Source organism: Dermacentor andersoni, chromosome 5 (genome assembly GCF_023375885.2).
Source record: "Dermacentor andersoni chromosome 5, qqDerAnde1_hic_scaffold, whole genome shotgun sequence".
NCBI classification, from domain to species: Eukaryota; Metazoa; Arthropoda; class Arachnida; order Ixodida; family Ixodidae; genus Dermacentor; species Dermacentor andersoni.
Window position 1 is genome coordinate 142,177,634 of NC_092818.1, and position 18,776 is coordinate 142,196,409.

At 47.9% G+C, this 18,776-nt stretch overlaps 1 protein-coding gene across 1 annotated transcript; it reads left to right on the forward strand.

Moving 5' to 3' along the window:
- Positions 1 to 983: 983 nt before the first annotated feature.
- LOC126532111 (uncharacterized) lies at positions 984 to 15,483 on the forward strand. Its single transcript, XM_055070530.1, has 10 exons — positions 984 to 1,399; positions 2,762 to 3,026; positions 4,356 to 4,629; positions 6,297 to 6,466; positions 7,199 to 7,364; positions 8,519 to 8,840; positions 9,710 to 9,971; positions 11,183 to 11,255; positions 12,750 to 13,054; positions 14,646 to 15,483. The coding sequence occupies exons 1-10, from the start codon at positions 1,014 to 1,016 to the stop codon at positions 14,790 to 14,792; spliced, it is 2,370 nt and encodes a 789-aa protein (XP_054926505.1). The 5' UTR covers positions 984 to 1,013; the 3' UTR covers positions 14,793 to 15,483.
- The last annotated feature ends 3,293 nt before the right edge of the window (positions 15,484 to 18,776 follow it).

Consider the following 18,776-nt stretch of genomic DNA (forward strand, 5'->3'; position numbering starts at 1 on the left):
CGATATTTCAGACAAGATTCGGTATGCTCGTTCCAAATATCTTTTAGTATTTCTCTTGTTGCTTTTCTACGAGATTGTCAATGAAAACCATCTTCAGCGTTAGTGACTGAATTTAGCTTCGATTATGTTTATACATTCGGATCAGATACTGCGTGTTGATTTTAGGCAGTGCTTCCACAATAGCAGGCTTTAGCAAGTTCTTATCGTTGTGTAGCTATTTGTCAGCCTTTCTTTCAGTGACGCCCGCCATTCATGACGGCGTACAGGTTTAGATATTTGGAACTAGGACGCCACATTGAAGGTGACATGGTCACTGAAGTTCCCATCCAGACGTCCTTGCATTGCGCAGGCACTATGGGCGCAAGCAAATCTATAACAGGAGTGGCACCTAAAAAATCGTATACAGGAAGCTTGTTTCTTTTTTTTTTCTGCCCCCTGAAGTTGATAGTCAGTGACCATAATAGGCTTTGCAGGGTTTTGGCTCATCATGATCTGTCTCCCCATGCTGGAGAAATGCAACCATCTGAATGACATCCGACCATTGGCGGCGCTTAATTGTCTGTCACAGACGATAGTTGGCCACGTACTCTTGTTTCGCCTTAAAAAAACATTTCGCGAGATTCAAGGAGCTCGTTGTGGTTGGCGTGCAAGGCAACTAGTGGAATGTGCTACTTCATCTCCAGTGTCAGAGTGAAAGCAATAAGTTAGCACATAAATAGTCAACGTTTGTTAATTAGTACACTATGCATTTCAATTTATCGTGCGAGTAATCTCCCTCTTTTCGAGTGGACCAGCTCAAGGACTAGGAATGTGCTATCTGCCACAGGAAACATTTAAAAATTGCTTAATTCTTTCTCAGAAATACCTGCCATACAGCCATGGATGGCCGCTCAATGAAAATGCACAAGGTGCGCTTTGATCAAGCAGCTGCGATACTGCGCACGCATCCACTACAGATTTCGCTGTCCGTACTTGTGTGCAGTAGAAAACAAAGGTTTCTTCACGTTGAAAAGATGACTATCTTCGCGATACGCGCGCAGAACACCGGTGGTGTTCGCACTGGCGGCGACGAGGCGGAGCGCGGCCGCTCGGCCGTGTGCCTCGCGGTGGTCGGCACGCTGGTCGTCGTGCTCGGCCTGCTGCTGGCCAGCGTGCTCGCGCTGACGAGGTTGAGCAGCGAGTGGGAGAGCCCTCGCCGCTCCCCCGAGACCACGGACAGCACGGAGGCGCCGCACTACGTCTCGCTGAAGGCCCGTCGCCACGGCGAGCGCCCCGCCGCTTGCCGTACCGAGGCGTGCACTGCGGCCGCCAATAACGTCAGCCTGGACACGACGGTCAATCCGTGCGGCGACCTGTACGGTCACGTCTGCAACAACTGGATCAGAGGGGGAGCCGGCCGGTATACACCACTATAAATGCGTTAGCGTTAGGAGCATCGAGGAAGGAAACAGATAGGAGGGAGCATACCGCAACGCGATTGAAACCAAACCTGTCGGCCCAACACGCGATCGCACGTCAAAGTGCGCGATTGGTTTTAGTGTTCCTGCTCTCCAGGCAGAGCCACGGTAGGGATGCTGAACAAGTGCGCACCGAATAAAAACTACTGGCGTAGTTACTGGGAACCAAACGTGTCAGCAAATATCGATTCTTGTTCCGTGGTCTCGACGCAAGAGGTCACGTGTTGGGCCACCACGGTGGCTTCACGGAGCTTTCGCTTGCCAAGGCTGGCTGTTAGACGTAGTGCTCCCTCCTATATTTTGCCGACCTCCACGGTTAGGAGTGCCAAAGCAGAAAAAAGTGTGTGAGAGTGAGAAGCCGGTCACATGATATATATATATATATATATATATATATATATATATATATATATATATATATGAAATCCTAAGCGATACCTTGCAATGGGGTGAACGCGGTTCAGATCATGGATGCGGAACTTCAAAGAGGTCATGCGACGTACTGCTCGCCCATTTCCCTCGCATTTAGCGCTACATCGTCACTGAATATTTCCATAAAGGGTTTTGTGAGCACCGTGGAAATAGTGAGCCTGCGCCAAAGAAACTTCCGATCACGTTTCCTGTACTATATCTAAGAAAAAAATCGTGTGTTGATACAATGTATGAGATGTCCATTTCTGTATCTTCCATAAAATACACGCATATCGTGCCTCAAGCAGAGACAATTCTAATTTTCCGTGTAGTATGTGGCGAAACTGATAGGTATATTTGTGATTTGTAGGCAGAGGAATACTGACAATCTGCAGCCTTCTGCTGTTTCGCATTACTGCAGCTCGTCTTTGTCTTTCTTGCGCGCTCTACTTCTGTCGAGAAAAGTGGAAGCTCAACAGAGTGTCTGTTTGTACACAGAAAAATGATCTGCATAGCACATATTTTCGGTGTATACCTTCGGAGCTACGTCGTAGCCACTTAGCGGTGCAAGATACCGACGCCAAAATGATGGAGCTGGATTTCGAGTAATTACTGCTTTGAGTGATGGACGCCACGTGGTATGCATTTAGGGCGTGAGCACAATGCCGGGTTAGCGTGCCGTGTAATCGACGCGTTGAAGTCGCATAAGTATACTATAGTTGTCTCTCTTGAGGAGCTGGACTGTCATTGCCTTAGGTTCACAATAAGAAAGAGAGAAAGAAAGGAGAAATATTGATTGATTGATTGATTGATTGATTGATTGATTGATTGATTGATTGATTGATTGATTGATTGATTGATTGATTGATTGATTGATTGATTGATTCACGCAGGGCGGAGGCTTTGGACGCACGGAGCTACCGACGCACAGTAGATCACGCGCACCAGGCCGCGCTGTCTCGCGCCCTGCACAAGATCTTGGCGCGCAGAACAGGAAGCCGGTCGCTGCCGTATGCACTGCGGCGTCTCTACCGCAAGTGTCTCAAGCCAAGACCCGAAGACGGAGTCCAGTTTCGCTCCAAGCTGCTCGACAGCGCTGGCGTCGCACCATGGCCGCAGCCCCGTCGGGACACGGCGAACGCCGAGGACGTGTCCAAGGTGCCGACGCATTTGCGCGTTTAAATGCTCGTCTGAAAACTTGCAGATAACGACGCAACACGACCGAAGCGTTTCTTTTTGCGGTAGTTCTCGCGCATTTTATATATCCATAGCGCGAACAAAGGACGCGAAAAACAGAGAGGCAGGTCAAGCAATGAGGCCTATCTTGTGTTCCATGCCGTTGGGTTGCGCTGAATATTTTGTCGCGAGCTCCCGTTTTCGTAACGCTATCTCACATCACGACGCCCCTTGGAGCCGTGAAGCCGCGGCGGGCGCTCAACTGCAGCCATGGTCTTGTGATCGAGTGCCTACCGCAGGAGGTCGTGGGTTCGATTCCCACCGCTTCCGGGCACCCACTGGCTCGTTCAAAATGGGCACAAGCATACCACGGCATGGCGCTCAGCTTTCTTCAGGGGTGATGCGCTTGGGAAAGGGGCCTGCGCCCTTAAAATCTAGTCGAAACCCTCATGAGCACTCACTCACCATGCGCAGATCAGCGGTCTAGCGAAACACTCGAACCATACTGTCACATATATGTTGTCTGCGTGTGCGTTCTAGCAAACTACCGTGATTGTTACCTTCCCTACAAAATTGTTTCTGTTCCTGAAGGTAGGCGTGCAAATACAGACACAAGAAGGAATGAACAGGGCAACACAAACGCCAACACTGTTGCACTATTCGTTCCTTATTGAGTCCTTGTTTGCACTACCGCCTTCCAGCTAACTTGCTCAACTTTTATACGTTCTGTGAGTCTACTAGTCGTAATACTTCTGGATATTCGCCCTCCTACCTATTCAGCTCAGGCGGGAGCCCACTTTATATCCGGATACCTTGCTTCCTGCATCTGTTGCCCCAGCCAGCGAGTCTCTTTCTACGCGTCACTGAAGTCGAATAACCAGTTATCCAAGCTTCTGAGCTCGCCTAAACCATTCAAACTTCGGCGAGTCCTTAGAGTAAACAGCAGTTTGCACAAAAGATATTTGGTCACCGAGGTGGCAATAAGGGCGCTCGGTCACGGTTCTCCACAGAGAGGAGTGAAACGCAATCTTCTGCGTGCATGATAGCGAATGATAATCTCTCTGCACTTGTCGCCAATGCCACCGGAGCACTGTGTGCCAACAAGTGCAGTAAACTCGGGCGACGGGCACGCTAAGTGTTAAGGCGGACACCGGAACCAATTGCAGCAAACAAGGGGCCATCAACACTCCGTATTCAGGAGTCCTCTTTTCTCTCTCTCGACAGAAAGGGAGAGGGGGAGGGGGAAGGGGTAAACAGACGGTGCTGAGCCATCTACCTGCGTTTGTTAATTGCGCCTATGAATGCACACAGGTTCTGGGCAACGCGTACTACTTCACGAACGAGCCGGTGCTCCTGCGAATGGGAGTGGGTGCCGACGGGCTCGTGTTTCTTGCCGAGCCCCGGCTGCTCATGGACGGCCCCGCGGCGACACCAGGCGACGTGGCACAGGCGGCCGCCGCGGCTTTCGTGTCGGCTGGAGGCCAACTGCCGCCGCCCGTCGACGTGAACCGAGTCGAAAAGCTATTGGACTCGGCCCGAAGGGGTGACGACCCCCCGCCCTGGAACACAACGATGCACCTGCCGGGTAGGGACTCCTTCGGCCCTCTAGCACAATTTCTGGACAAATGCGAACGAGGTCACTGTTTTGGGCCACCGCTGCCAGTTTATCAATAGAAGCAACTGCGCCCTGGGCTATGACGCGCTTGCATGCAGCCCCCTGCTTCTTTGGCGTCTGGACTGCGCGCTCCGTCTGAGTTTCCTGCGCGAAAGCACGGTGGACAGTGGCGGAAAGTGTCGAAGCGCAATAGTTCAGAGAAGGGGCGTTGCCTCGCTCGACTGAAAGGTTTGTATTAATGAACCCCTTAAGACAGTGTGTAGTAAAACTATTGCCCGCCCTCTCCCCAACACATATACAAGAGAAATTGCAATAAACCGCGCTATGCCCGTGCCACCCGGACACGCTTAGTGGCATTAAAACTTAATGCCACTCGGCCCGCACCTCACTTAACTCACTTGGCCATTAAACGTGTACTCTCGTTCCCATTGTCTCCATATTCTGACAATACTAAACGAATTTGTTGCGAAGAACAGTTAATCTATCCTCACTTTCCCTTACAAAGAGCTCTCTTTTTTCTTTTTTTTTTTTTTTGCGGCGTGATGCCCCCCATTCTCAGAACCATCAGAACTCACTTGGCCATCGAATGCATCTAAAGCTTCGGCTTCATACAATTTGTGGCAGGGTGCAAAAATGACATTTCTGAAGTAAACTACATAAAATAGGCCTATTAATGTCATGTCTTAAACGTTTCCTCCTTAAATATTTTTTTTAATTGTATTGCGACCGGCAAGCAACCTTAACCGTTTCACTACAGCCATCGCCATCGCGAAGTTTTTTTGTAATTAAGTATGCACGAATAGCACGGACCGAAATATGTCATTAAGAAAGTTAAGGCCTTACACCCGTGTGGCACAGGGGTTAATTAGAAAGGGTTGGTGGAGCGAGAGCAGCTGAAGCTCTTATTGATCTATTCCTATAGGTTCACTTAAATCCGCTTATAAGGTTTTCCTCCAGTGTGCGATTTTCAAATCCAGAGGCTCATGTGTTCAAAACGCTTGCTGTAGGAAAATCAAAGAAAAGGTGTCGGGGTGAAAATATATTTTATATATATTGGCGGATGTCACAAAATGCATTTGACTTAAATCTGAAAGCCACTATTAATTACTAAATATCGAGAAATGGCGCAGTAAACTCTTAGGGTAGCGCCGAAGTGCTTCCAAGTTAACCATAATCTACGAGAAAAGGCAAAAAAATCCCGGATTGGAGAGAGGCAGATTGAAACTTTGCACAGAGACCGTTGGTCACTCTGGATACTGTCTTTTTCTTTTCTTTTTAAATGTTGCTGGGACAAGTAGAAACATTTAAATAGAGGCTTTGAGCAGAACAAGTTAGAGCGATGCAGAACAGCTGCCAGCTGTCGAGGTCCACTTGTGCCCCAAGCAGAAGAGCCCTTTACAGCATCGGAAGAGTGACTGCACTCTGTCGATGAGTATACGAGAACATTCGGCAATGGAGCTAAGCGTGAAACAAGCAGTTACTGCCGCAAAAGTCGCTGTCGGCCCTCTTTTCGTTCTTGCAGTTCAGTGATACTAAATGCGGAAGTTGACTCTGGTGGAACATAAGTGTGGCCAAAGCTCGATTTGTCATTCACCATAACATTTTCCGTAACAACCTGTAGCGGCTTCTCGGTGCAGAGGTGGAACCGGACGGCGGCCGACAGCGTACCGCCAAGATACCGCAGAGCGCCTGGGCCTCTTGGAACCTGCGCACGGTGATCGAGGAGGCGTTCGAGCCTCGCGAGGCCATCAGCGAAGTCGTCGTCCGGGCACCGAACTACGTCGAGGCGCTGCCGGACTTGCTCAAGGTGCATGGCAGCGACGCGTGGCTTGCGCACGAATCTTTTCGTGGCGACGTTCACAACGCGCAAGAAATGATAAGAACGAACCTCTACTAATAAATGAATACTCGTAAGCGCAATTTCAAGACGGGTCAAAAGACATTACGTTGGCGTTGCAATTAGGATGCCGAAGTGAAGAGCGAAAATTTAAGATCAGTTTAGTTATTTCAAAAGGTGGGCGTTTGATGTCTGCACCAAAAAGCAACCCTCTTTTTTCTGTCGTGAAAGTGCATATGCACAGAAAATCCCCCTGCGCACTTTCAATTTGCGCTTTCCGCCATTAACCTACAGGGCGGCCTCAGCTTACACTCGAAAAACAGTTTACACCCCTTCTAACGCATCTTTGTCCCACAATAATAATCGTCATCCATCTTGCCCGCATTTATTTTCTTTGACGCTGCGCGCTCGGTACCTCCAGGTCACGAACGGCATGCGCGTTATCAGCTTGGCATAGCATTCTTGACAGGAAAGTGCAGTGAGTGCAGAGTTCTCAAGAAAGGAAACGAAAGCACGAAGGATAACGATTATCGTTTTGTGACAAAGGTACGTCCCAAATGATGCAAATTGTTTTTAGACCTTGTGTATACCTTGTGTGATAAGGTGTATCTTATCACTCCCTCCCATGCGCGAGAGGAATTACCTGCTTAAAACATGTAACGCCGCAAATATCTGAATTTCACTCTTTCTATACGTTTTCAGCAAGTCAAGGAGCACGAGCTACTCAACTACCTGGGCCTGCGCACATCTCTGCTGGCGTCCCGCCTGCTGCCAGCCGGCCCTGAGAAGCAGCTGCTTTGTCGGCTCACTGATGTCGATGACGTTGCGCCGGCCCGCACTGCCGACGAGCACTGCGTCCGAATGATAGGTGGGCGCCCATGGCCAACGAGCGTGACGTAACAGTAATGACTAAGATTATAACGCGTTATCCTTGCTAAACCACCTGCTCCTTTGGTCTGTGATTTCACACGGAGGTTTCACACGGTAGTGCGTTCTGCGAGCTCTAGCTTTTGTTTACCGTGCGTATATTTGCACAACTATAACCTGTATTAGGCCTAGGCCACCGACCAATTAGGGCCGCGTCGGCAAACCTTTCTTTACATGTGTGACCGCTTCTAATCGGCCGGCACATTGGTTATATCGTCTTGACGACAGCACGCCCCCAGGCAACGCGTAGCCATGCTGTATATATGCGGTATCGACGTAATAGCTCTGCGGAAACCCGCAGCGTAGAGAGAAGTAACTAAGATAGGGAAAATGAGACATCCACCCAATCGCAGCAATTGCTACAAAGGAAGCCCATACGGATTCCTCGAAAGAGATGTCTCGCAGTTGAACAACAACAAAAAAAAAACTGTGAGGCTTTTCTTTCGAGACCGGTATGGGTTTCCGTTGTAGCAATTACTACGATTGGGTGGATGTCTCATTTTACTTTCCCTTTGTATGCGGTATCGTTCAGCATAAAGAACTGTGTTTCAATAAGGCATATAATGTTCGCACTATGCGTATCTGAAGAAGGTAATGGTCGGCAGCGGAGTGATATGCTGTAGAAATGGCAGCATTTCAGTTACAATGGTAAAAAGGCTGTAGGAATGACATGAAGGGTCTTTTTTTTTCTATATGCTCCCTAAAAATATTTCTAAAAATATATGTCGTGTTATCCGCAGCGAAATTGATAGTTAGGCGAATTGGCGCATGCGCATACTGTGTGTTCCATTGTGTTTCACATTTTGCAGTACGTTCTGTAGAATATAATAAGCCAATAAGCATAAGCCTTCCTTCGCTTCTTTTAGCAAGCACTTCCGAGGCGACACCACGTGTAAAGCATACATATTCTTCGTAAAACTCAACCGAATATGCCCTAAGTGTATTCGGTTCTAGCCTAATGCGTCTTTTTTTACAGCCTTTGATGTCTGCTCCTTACAACCTGTGCTTGCCAAAGCCTCTAGAAATGCGTCTTGGTTATTCGAGTTAAGTGCGGATGGCGGCCGTGTAACATCGTTCCCGCCTTTGCTCTCGTAGCGAAGTACGAGCCGGCGCTGGCGCTATACGCTCTGTCTACACGGTCGTCGCTAGTGACCGGCCTGGATGCCGAGACCCTGCTAGTATTCCTGCACCGCCAGCTGTCCAGCCTGTTGCGGGCAGGGGCCCTGGGTACCGACAACAATTCCCTCTCGACCATGCTGGCAGACCGGGCGGACGCCCTGCATTGGGTGGGGCCTGCCCCGGAATGGCTCAACAATGCCACCACGCGCCAGGCATACATCGCCAGGCGAGTGACACCCAATGGAAACGCACTTCCGGAGCCCGGGGACCCTATACAGACACTCAATTTTTCTTTTTGGCAAAATGTATCTGAACTGATAAAGAATTGGCATCCGTTGTTACTATGATTTCGCTTAATTCGTCTGTGCTGCTAATTCGACTATGCTGCAAAATCCCGGCAGATGCCCATACTATAATATGCAGGGAAATGCATATTGTTCAGGATGCATCGCGCGTACCGCGGATAATATCAACTAGAAATCATTACTAATGTGCACCTTGTGTAAATCAGCAAAGATTGTTTAAACGGCGGCAACTCCAATACCTTAAGTTCAAGTTGTGCTGTTTGAGCAGCCGACACTCTTTAAAAAGCTATAATTAACCCGCATATTGCAACCTCGTTATAGCTTTTAGGCAGAGTCTACACTATTATGGCAGATTGGAGCACACCTATTTATAAAGGTGGGTGCTGGAGATAGAGCGATATTGCTTTTATTAGAGGGTATTTCAAGTGTATAAATAGTTTAATCCACAGCTAATTCAGAACTGATCATTTACGCTTGACGTAGGACAATTCGAACAAGCATCTTGCATGTCCTGACAAGTGCGAATCGGTGAATTTAGACTATAGCGTGGACATATAAAAGCATTAACAGAGAAGCAAACTACTCGTAAGGGCACATTTGAAGTATAAGGACCTGCATCGTTTGGTGAAAATTTAGAACTCATGGTTGAGTTGGAATACTGGATTATTCGAGCTGACGTCTTGCATGTTTTGAAAACGTTAGTCGTCTGTAAAATAAACGTAAAAGGCATCCCATCTGAAAACGAGTCAGCCGCCGTGAAAATTTACTGTAAATGTGGTGGTAAGATAAGTAATAGTAAAGGAAGTGGAGAAAATATCTAAAAAGTAAATGTCGTAAAAGAACTCTCTTTCGCCCGATGCAGGTTCTACGACACGACTGCTCGGCCTGCGTCCTCTTCAAAGGGTGCCGCACCAGCCGTGTTCGGCTGGATGCAGGAGAAGGTGGTCAACGAACACCTGGCGCTCAACGAGCCCGACCGGTTCGTGGCCGCCCACTGGACACCCGGCCTCTTATCGACGCGCTGCAGGGTCGTGCTGCGCGAAGAGCAGTCAGTCGCCACCGGCGGGGACGAAGAAGGGAACGACGACGACCCAGTCAAGGGGCTCCCGGAGGCCACGCTTCAGGTCCGCCAACCTTTCTCTCGCATTCCTCACACGTGAGAAAAAACGAAGCAGGGGCCGAATTCACAAAGCTTTCCGTTCCCAAGTTCTGTTTGCCATTAGCCAGCCGCTTTGTTCAATGTTTTAGTTTTAGCTGTGTAACATTGTTGCTTCCTTATTGATATGAAAGTATCAAATGGCCCATTGAACGAAAAAGGCGGCGTCTGTAGCAGCGAAACGGCACCTGAATTCCCATTGGCTGCGACGCCACGTCACAAGCGCGCCTAGACGGAGTGGAGAGGGCGAATAGGAACGTCTGCTGCCATGTTAGCGCGCCAGGTGTTGCGTGAGCGGAGAGGGCATCGGTGCGACGCCACGTCACAGGCGCGCCCCGACGGAGCAGATACGGCGACGCGACGCCGCGGGGCGAGGTGGCTTGTCGTCGGCGAAGCAGTCATATAAGCGCGCGTTCGGGTGCCGCCGTCTCGCTCTCGGAAGCCGGCGCGAGGTCCGTATCTCCCTCTCCCACCTCCACTGGGCTTAGCTGCTGCGTGCGCCTGCCGGCATTGGTGGCCACTGCTGCCTTTCTCGAAGGACCGCTCAACGGCGTTCAATTCGCCATTCATGCTTTCGCATTGACAACTCGTAAGCAATTTTTTACTCTGATGAACATGATGCATCGTGCAGTGCATACGTGATAAATATGCGTGTGTGCATATATGTGTGTTTGTACGTAAAATTTGACGCGTGTATCTTGCTTTCTGCTGATAAACCTGGTTAAAGAATTGAACCGTCACTAGCTTGCGAAGTGGGGTAAACAATTTTTCCGCAAGCTTCTGAAAAAAATCTTGCATCAATAGACCAGATTGATCAACCAATATGTTCTACATCACGATTGGCTGGCCTGTGGTATTACTAATTGTTCCAGCGTAACAACATTCTTGTAGATACGGCCCCACCTTTCGGCCACATTTCCAGGGCGTGTATTCACAAAAGGCCCTTACGCTAAAATCGCTCGCAAGAGAAAATTCTAGCCAACCGTGGTGCTGGACATATAGTTAGCAAAGGCGGCTAGCCAGAGGCAAGGAAACGAAAGAACAAAAAGCTTTGTGAATTCGGACCCACTTCCTCGCGGCTACCGCTTCAAAGCAGCTGCGCTTGAAACAGGTGTTTGAAACTATAGCTGCTCGGTACGCTGTATGGAAATCTTGTTTTGCAATGTGAGCACACTCCAGGTACCACCGGCGGCGTTGGACTTGCTGTGGGCGACCAGTCCTTCAACGGCCATGCTTCAGGTGGCACGCGTTGGTGAGCTTTCGCCCTTCCTTTCGCTGTGCTTGTTAAAGTACATCAAAAACAATTCAGCCGGATTGGTAAACTACATTTCTGGAATACCAAAAGCGCCAGCCTTTTCATTAGTGGAGTCTCGGCAAATCGGGCAAGACGCACGAACGAAAGACCGGCTGTCGGTGGCTTGTGAAGTCCCGCACTATTAGCTCCTTGGGATGCCACGGATTCTGACGGGGTTTATCTTGACAAACGATTCGCGAACCGATGAAGTGGACTACGGTTAAGTGATAAACAAGAATTACGTAGCGTTCTAAAGTAACTGGAGACTCGGCCTTAGCTAGTCTTAACACTTTCTGCACGAAAAGGGCCCAAACATGAACAGGTACGTCACGCGATATACCATGTGCTTGGTTTTGAGCACGACATTCAAGCCAGAACTTTTCGTTCCAATTCTCCCACTAATTAGCATCTGTAACCATTTCCCGCCATATAAATGAAAATATGGCCTTGAAATAATATTTTACCAGTTTACCTTACTTGTTGCTCTGCATGTGGTATCCGTTTGACTAATCTTTAAAAATAATGAATATGCATGACAAAGAGCAGCTGCGCACTGACTTTTCATAACGGTGCAATTTGGGCCTGTAGTTTGTGACCACCCATTTCATTGTCATTCTTCTTTTCTAATCATGCGTCGTACCGAGTGGCTGACCCCTACAACAACGGTGGGTAAACGACGAAAGGCGAAAACTTGCCAGCCAGAGTTCGACTGCACACTGAAAGTATATACAGTCATAATGCTGTCGCATGGTCCCTTAAATATATAACGATCAATTTCGCTTTCCGTTCACTTCTTATCATTTTGCTTTTCAATTGATAGATCGAAAAACTACTGAGCGAACGAGTTTAGACCCTTCAAGGGCCCAGGGCCATCGCACAGCACTCACCCTTTCGAGTGACCGATCCCGGCGGTAACGACGTTGAAGTGAAGAAATGTAAAAAGAATGGCAGACGCGCCGACACCTGAAGTCACATTCAAGGCGTTTACATGAACCGACGGAAACGGGTCAGGCCCGCTTGTCGGGTTGGTATTTGCCTGTCGTGATCATGCCAACGCTAGCGTGTCGTGCTGAGCGATTGTCGAGTCGGGCTGAGTCAGCATGACCCTTTGAAGCGCACTTGTAAACGCGGACGGGTCGGGTAGGTGTCTCGTAGATAAGAACGATTAACCGGACGCGTTGTCTTATCTCTGGCCTCTACGCAGGCTGTCGCAGCAATCTCGACTCGTCATCTAAGAGTTCATGTAAACACTTTAGAGTCAGGCTGTTTAAGCTCGACTTCTGACTCGATCGGTTCCTGTCGGGTTCATGCAAACATAGCCACAGACACGTTCCAATACTTGGCTCGACGTCGTCTTCGTAGCCGTTAGAGTCGCCTTAATGCTGGCAAGAATTGGAACGTATTGGCTTCCCTTCTAGGCGTCGTTCAGCTCCTCCTCCTCCTCCTGTCCAGGCGTACGTGCCTACGAGCCAGTGCTGCGGCACCTGCTGCGCTGGCTGCAGCGGCAACAGCGCTCGGGGCGGAACCACTGCTCGAAGTGGACCACAGCTGCTCCCGACAACTTGGACGCTGCACTCGAGTCGCGGGCGCTGTCCCTGGCGCTTCGCGCCTTCCTCGCGTGGCCGGGCGCACCAGAGCTCGTGTTGCCGGGGCTGGAGCACCTGAGCCCCGAGCAACTTTTCTTCCTCTTCTACGCACTCAACCAGTGCGAAGCCAACAGTCCCGACGTTGAGCAGATGCTCGCTACGAAGAAGAAGGTTCGCGCCACCACTTTTGCGCCGCTGTTCATTCTTTTTCAGTTCTTTGAATGTCATCGCATTGTACAGGACAGTCAATGGCCTTCGCTATAGTGAGATGAACCTAAAGCTCCCGGCGAGCTGATCTCGAAGCTGTGTAATCATATTCCTGGACCTGTCGATCCTGATAACAATGTATGATATGCGCCGTTTCAAAGTTTTTAGTGCGACATATGCCCTAAGAATAACAAAATAAGTGAGGCGTTTTAGTCACGCAATTTGTGCGCCAAACTGCAGTCGTTGTGCTGCTGTGATACTAGTGGTCTGCTGACACTGGTGGTCCGTAAAATACACCGTGGTAGAGCAACATATCGATGATCCAACACAAGTGTAGACAGAATCACTATCATAAGTTCGTGAGGGTCAGGTAGGCAGAGAGAGAAATAACCTTGTTCTTGACATAGGTTCAAAGAGTGAGGTTCCTAGTCCAAAGCGCCAATCGCCGTGGCAATGTCGCGAGCTCGGCTAACTAGCACCTGCTCGCGGCTTTACGTCTTGTAGCATCCATGGCATCCCAGCTATTCAAAGTTGCGACGGGGTTCCGTAGGGTATCTGGCACGGTGGTGGGCGTTGGCATTACCTGAAATAACGTTTACCCAAACGTTATTTCACACGTTATGACCCACAGCGCGAGCAGTGCGTCATAGGATCCCGGATGTAGGACATGTAGGGAGTGGAGAGTGGGGCGGGCGTTGGACTGCAATTTCCTGCCTATAATAGTCTCTTATAACCGTTGGTATATCAAAGTCGTCAGGGGCACGTGGACTGCATCGGAATATATCATAAGTTCGTAATAGTTCACGTATGGTCACAGGAGAGGGAGTAGGTTCATGTGGATGTTGACGGATAATCGTCAAATGATAGGACGTCCTAATTCTATCACGTTTTAGAAGTCTGTACTGGCATGATAACCTGTGAATTCTTCCGAGAATTATTTCACTCAGCAGCGATAAAATCTAGGCTTGATTGTGTTGTGAACGCTCGGTAAACCTGTGTGGGCTCTTTTTCCCATTATCCCGTAGGTTATTTCTCATCTGGGGGTGAAACACGCCATCGTGGCAATACATCCACGTGTCTCCTTTGTGTCTGATAGCGCTATATATGGGCGAGAGGTGAATGATGCGCGCAGTCCTTGATAGACTGTGCAATCGTCCACTATTTAAAGAAAAAAACGTGATAGGACAGCGAGTACTTCCATAGTCAAGTATGTCACAAATTGCCTCTATTTTGGTGCTGTGATTGCGCTCTTTTATTGACCATACGGATTTCAGATACAAATATTTGTTGGACTCGAGAAATTCTCATTATCGAAATTTTACTGTAACTCAGGTTAACCTCCGCGCCTTTCTATACATCATTGCTCTCTCTCTCTCTCTCTCTCGTCTCGGTCTCATATTTATACCTACTGCTCTGTGTTGGCGCTTGATTGTGCGTGCGTGCGCGCGTTACTGGCAGTCCTCAATTTCTTGCTGTATATGACTGATTTCTTTCATTATTATTCTCAATTATGATCTGCGGGAGTAATGCATGGCTTATCGTGTCGGTAATCCAGCGCTCTCGTGGGACAGCCAGACCAGGCCTTGCTGCCTGGGTCAACAGGGTGACTTCGACGAACGAGGACTTTGCCCGCGCCTTCAAGTGCACTCAGCTGCCAAAGCAGCCCAACCCTTTTCAGGACTGCAGCAAAGCGGCGGCCTAGGTGTCGGAGGCATTTCTGCCGCCGAGTGCTGAATTATTCAGACGTCTTTTTTTTCACGTGCGAAAATATACATACATTTAAAAAAAAAACACCCGACTACTGCTATTGTTGTTTTGGAAAGTTTCGGTAACACGTCGTACAAGCCTTCTTTGTTTTTTTTTTGTTTTTTTATCATGGGTATACTGTCAGCTGTCTGACATGGTCCACCACAAAAAGGTGCCGCCGAAAGCGCCTGGAGACAGCTTTTAATTAATCTTTTCAGCGCGCCATCCAACTCAAGATTTCGATGTGTGATATAAATTTTGCTTTGCCTAGCCCTATAAAACCTAAACGCGCGGTTTCACGCCCATGGAAATTAGAACAACTTGTTCTCGCTTGTTTCTGGCCATGAAGAACGCATTTGTACAGAAGCAATGAAATGTAACATAAGTAAATATTATTATAGCAATCAACTAGTAATTAGCTTGCTGGACTATCCACAACTAAGAACTCGCTCCAAGCTCCCAAAGCGCTACTAAAGATTATTCGTCAAGTTTCCCACGCTCAAATTAAAATTTTGAGCAAGAAAATTAGCCTAGAAAAAAAAAAACGACACCCGCCGTGGTTGCTAAGTGGCTATGGTGTTGGGCTTCGAAGCGCGAAGTCGCAGGATCGAATCCCGGCCACGGCGGCCGCATTTCGATGGGGGCGAAATGCGAAAACACCCGTGTACTTAGATTTAGGTGCACGTTAAAAAAAAACCCGGGAGGTCCAAATTTCCGGAGTCCCGCATTACAGCGTGCCTCATCATCAGACCGTGGTTTAGGCACGTAAAACCCCTTAATTTTAAAGATAGATAGGACATTATAGGGTTATAGACAAGTGTTAAAATTTAGAAATGGGACATTGAACACATTGTTATTTGCCTAATTAACAAGCACTTCTTTCCAGTTTTGTGGATCAGCTCACGTACCACTCCCGTATTGATCCCTTCGTGCAGAAAGTTTGACATCGCTGTGTGTTTCGTTGCGTGGTCTGTATGTGAAATTTGTAGAGTCCAAATTGAGACCGATATACAGTGTGTCTCATATAACTTATGCCAAAAGTTAAAAACATGCAAGTGCCACATAGCAAGTCAAAACCAAAGTTGTTTACCGTCGCTTGGAGCAAGTCAGACCATTTTTTTTATTTTGCTTAATTGCATGATTATTACTTATTAATCAACTTCTCAAATATTATATTCAGAACTAAACTGTCAATGAGAAAAGTGTGCAGCATCTTGAAAAATTCCCTATCTAGCTTTTTCTTATTGCTCAATACGTGTTACATAAAAGCTTACTTCCATGCCTGAAATTGGTCTTGGGACCAATTTAAGTCTGGGAGATAAATAAATGTGACTTTTGCTCTGAATATATTATTTGATAAGTCCATTAATTAATAATAACTAACAGTGCAATTAGGCGAATTATAAAAAAATCGTATGACTTGTTCCAAGCGAAGGCAAACAACATTACACTGGTTCTGTCCAGCTACGCTGCACTTGCATATATTAAATTTTGGCACAGGCTACGTGGGGCACACACGGTATATGCGAAGGAAAGGTTTTACTTGTATAGTATTGACACACTAGGAGTGTAATTAAAGCCTTGTCTTGCGTTTATAGTTCTAATGCAGTGTAGACACGGCATCAAACCCTAAGTATGGTTTGCCTGTTTTATTTGCAGTCTAAGCAGCATTGAATTATCGACATTTTTTTTTCAATGCAGTACCATATAGTTGACAAGTCTTACTAAACACTGTACTAAACCTTTTTCATAGACTGTTGCCACAAATACTGGGCATGATGCTTCTTCCAAGTATGTTTTAAAATATTCTCTGGTACATTGCCACATTCTGTAAATGAAGCCTGACAGGCGACAGCCATTCATTTCTCGCAGATCACTGCCTCCCGCCATTATTCAACAACGCCTAACAAGAATTCAGTGTCGCAGTAATTTCAGCCGTCTTAAACCTGCTGTCGGTGAGTAAGAACTCGCGACGGACACGGAAGCGGACAACTGCATCATCACAGTCACTTGCGCTGTAATGGAGTTGCACGTTGGTCCTTCGCATCCTCTACGTTGAAGGGACTCCGCTACGCTCCTCACTACAGCCGTCTTCATGATCATCGACTGTATTGACAGCGATAGCGCAGGCGAAGCGTCACACAAAATGTCTACGTCTCTCTTTCTCTCTCTCTCTGATACAATGCTGGTGGTAGCGAGAAGTGGCGAGGGTGAGATAAGACGCAGGCAAGACGGTGCGCGATTCACTTCAGCCAGCGTATAGGGGTAACACTCCAGCTACATAATTGGACCCGTAGACGGACGCGGCGCGCAAGATTCCGCCAAGGCACGAACTGATGCGCCTCGCCTTCCTCCTGCGGGGCCCCGTCCTGCGACCGGGCGTTGACCGGCCACCGAATTAGTCCCACTGCTCAAGATTGGTCAAGAATTAACGACCACCAACAGGCGTGGTGTCTTCCAGACGCACAAAACCTGTATCCTCGACAACAATATGTGATACCTTGCAGATTTTTTGGAGTTCCTTGAATAACTAGTGCAGTACTACGCACGCGGGAAGATTCGCAGTGCTTCACTCAGTATCGTGCTGAAGCGAACATTCGCAGTAGCGCTCAACAACCTGCATACCACTGGCCGTCTGAATTCGCGTTAGTTTTACTCCAGAATATATCAGGATAACAAACTGAAACAACTACGTTGAGGCACCTATATCAAATGTTCAACAACTGTTTTCTTCTTTTTACAGCAAAGCTGCATATAGTTACCTCTGGCGGTGCTCGATGTCCGTCTGTCTACGCGTCGCGTCGACACGAAAAAATTTTCGTCTCCAGTCAGTTTCTTGCGAATACTCGGTCGCTCTCAATGTAGGCACCTTGCAAAAAATTATGCTGAAACTGGCCGCTAATACGACTCTATCATTACGCGGAGTTTCATTTACTTGTCATAATTAGGTAACAGTGAAGTTGTAAACGTTACAGAATTCCCATCTGCTGTCAATATATGGCGGCATACGGAGGGAGTATGGCTACAGAAAACGGCTGTAACTCCTGTTTTATCGAAACTATCCCGAAACAAACAATTATCTGACAATTAGCCGCTAAGGCGACTCTAACACTATGCCGAGTTTCATATACTTTTCATGATTATGTAGTTCACAGTGAAGTTGTAAATATTGTGGAATTCCGGCCTACTATATATGCGGCAGTACTTGCACACGTCACTACAGTTGCGTCACTACAGTCAACCTGTCGCGAGGAGCCTCACATGCATGCTCGCGCGAGCGAACGCTGTTGGGACTGAGCGACGCATGGACAGAACGCGCGGAGAGATTTTCTTGACAGAACTTCTTGCGTATAACTTCCAGAGCGCCGACTACTATGTATGGAACGGAGTATACTTCATAAAAGAATAAATCACTCCGCTGTCAAAAGATATGTATGCGTTGTCTTTGTTCTTCAACAAAAACAAGAACAATACTACTACTACTACTACTACTACTACTACTACTACTACTACTACTACTACTACTACTACTAAATAAATAAATAAATAAATAATAATAATAATAATAATAATAATAATAATAATAATAATAATATACCTATGTATACACAGATGCGTCGATTGAGGAAAAAAACACCCCAGCTTCGCTGTGCGTCCTTCTTCACAGAAAGGAAGGGCTGATGATTTTTTATGCGTTGCATATTGCAATCACTCAGTTCAGCCCTTGGGCGCTGCCGGGCAGCCACCATTGGGGGTATGAGCCATCATGGTGGCTCATACCCCTACACTAGAGTTTTATGCGTTGCATATTGCAATCACTCAGTTCAGCCCTTGGGCGCGGCCGGGCAGCCACCATTGACCTTTAGCGCAACCACGTGACGTGACGTCACGACAGCCGGAGGAAAAGCTGGGCCCCAACTCGCGCGCAATATGCAACGCA

What these genes read in the sequence shown, in the direction of transcription:
- LOC126532111 (XM_055070530.1), top strand. Translation starts at nt 1,014, where the DNA reads ATGACTATCTTCGCGATACGCGCGCAGAACACCGGTGGTGTTCGCACT. An exon ending in ACACTCAATTTTTCTTTTTG is followed by an intron (nt 8,841 to 9,709) that starts GCAAAATGTATC and finishes CGCCCGATGCAG; the next exon opens with GTTCTACGACACGACTGCTC. An exon ending in TGCTCGCTACGAAGAAGAAG is followed by an intron (nt 13,055 to 14,645) that starts GTTCGCGCCACC and finishes TCGGTAATCCAG; the next exon opens with CGCTCTCGTGGGACAGCCAG.